The following is a 1,957-nucleotide window of genomic DNA, read 5'->3' on the forward strand; positions in this document are numbered from 1 at the left end:
AAGGACACGTCAGGCCCTTGCACACAGTGTTATACACAAGTGCACGTGCATCTGCGCATGTGTGTGAGTCGGGGGTGCCTGTGCCACCAGGGGTGCCATGTGCAGTTATACCTGCATTCTCAGCTATGGGTGGGGTTCCACTTCCCACACCAGAATCAGATAAGCAGGCCAGATACAAGTCTGAGCCAACAAAATACTTTTCACCTGGATAACTACCTTGTGAAATAGTGAAAAGAGAATGTGGGCCTGAGGGGACCACAAGCTCAAAGGACCCTCAAGGCCTTAGGGCTCTGGCAGGTACAATAAGGGGGTTAACGCTCCCAGAGAAAAGAAGCCAATTTAGGTCTCCAGGATGCCAAGGGGTCAGGTGGGCAGCCGCAGGCCTGCTCCTCCCTGGTGATGATTAAGCAGAGGGATTGGGAAATGTGGCAAAAATTGGGAAACAGAGGCTAGATTCAAACAGGCCTTCCTATCAATGCAGATGGGGTAGCTGGGACAGGACAGTGAATGCAGCTCCTAAGAAGCTCGGCATTTGACTCCCTGGCTGCCCAGTGGAAGGAGGAATCTTGGATCCCTAGGCCCGATGACCCCTCTAGAGTCTCCCACCCCCAGGTCTGGACAGAAATATTATCATTGTCTTTGGCATCGGCAGTAAAAAGGGGTGACTCACCCCTTGGCTATGGGCCCGGATTCTTTACAGATGTTGAAATTCTCTGCCCCAACTCCCAGGGGACCCAGTGGAGAGATTAAGGCACACACTCACACACAGAAACACAGATGTACACATACAACCCATAGGCAGTCACCTGCACCCCAGATGCACAGACTCCTCGCATCTGCACCTTGGTTACCTTCAGCTAGATTCAGCTTTTAGGAGCACTGTTTCTGCTCGGGAAGGCAGTGGAGTCCTGAGCCCAAAGGGCACCCACCCATCAGGACAGGGCAAGTTGCCCAGTCAACTTCCTCTGGCGTTAGGCCCTGGAAAGCTGCCCCTCTCCGTCCCATCCAGCGTCTGGGCCTTTGGGCAAGCCCTTTATCCAGGGCGGGCCACGGCAGAGGGGGAGCACGTGAGCTGGAGGGCGGATTCTCCACCAGAGAGGATTGGAGCGGCCTGGGCCTCTTTCATGATGCAGTTTCCTTCCATCTGGAGAGCTCCCCACCTCCACCAGACCCCATGGGTCCTGTCAGCACTCTGTGCACAGCATGGATTTATGTGCTGGGGAGGGAGTAGGTTAGTCTCTCACTCAGACACCCAGGAATATGTACAGATGCACAGAGCAACTGAGCTGCAATACAGAGGCCCAGAGACACATGAATGTGCAAAAAGAAACACACACACATACACACCACACACACACACACACTTAGGTTTGTAAGTGCAAACATCTCAGGTCACCATAACCCCAATCTCCAGTCCTTTCTATAAAATGATGCCCAGATGACCCAAGCACATAGCCACATATGTGCACGGGACCCCAGTACCTCCAGGAGCTAATGACAAACCTATGGCACCTCCCTCCTCCTGTGTCATCTCACCTGTGTCTGCCCCATGGTTGCAGGTGGCCCAGAGGCTGAGCAGCCACAAGCCAGGAACCCAAGATGCCCACATCCTGGTCCCGGGAGGCCAAGCACAGCCGCAGCACCTGAAAACCAGAGAGACCGGGGAGGTAGATTCCTGAGCGCACACAGAACAATTCTACACATGGGTAAGTAATGGCCAGTCTGCAGGGCCCAGGCCTCAGTCCCTCTCAGAGACCCAACCACAGACCTTCGACTAGGATTTGGGTCAGGGTGATATTCAAAATATTTAACTAGTGGTATGGCACAAACACTGAGCAGCCAGGGCAGAGGGCTGGCTGGAGCACAGAAATAGGGTCCAGGCAGCATCTAGCCCTACCAGTGGGTATTTGCTAGACTGAGGATTTCTAGAGGGTCTTAGAAGGCCAGGTCAATTGGG

At 53.8% G+C, this 1,957-nt stretch overlaps 1 protein-coding gene across 1 annotated transcript in view; it reads right to left on the bottom strand.

The window, feature by feature from the left end:
• The window catches only part of COL16A1 (collagen type XVI alpha 1 chain), a gene marked incomplete at both ends in the record, with an annotated part of 46,154 nt that extends 44,545 nt beyond the window's left edge, over window positions 1-1,609 (bottom strand). The window contains one exon of the mRNA XM_084243024.1: window positions 1,537-1,609. Within this exon, the coding sequence (XP_084099150.1) occupies window positions 1,537-1,609 (73 nt within the window). The remainder of the gene's footprint in view (window positions 1-1,536) is intronic.
• Window positions 1,610-1,957: the final 348 nt, after the last annotated feature.

Source organism: Talpa europaea, assembly GCF_964194135.1.
Source record: "Talpa europaea genome assembly, chromosome: 9".
NCBI classification, from domain to species: Eukaryota; Metazoa; Chordata; class Mammalia; order Eulipotyphla; family Talpidae; genus Talpa; species Talpa europaea.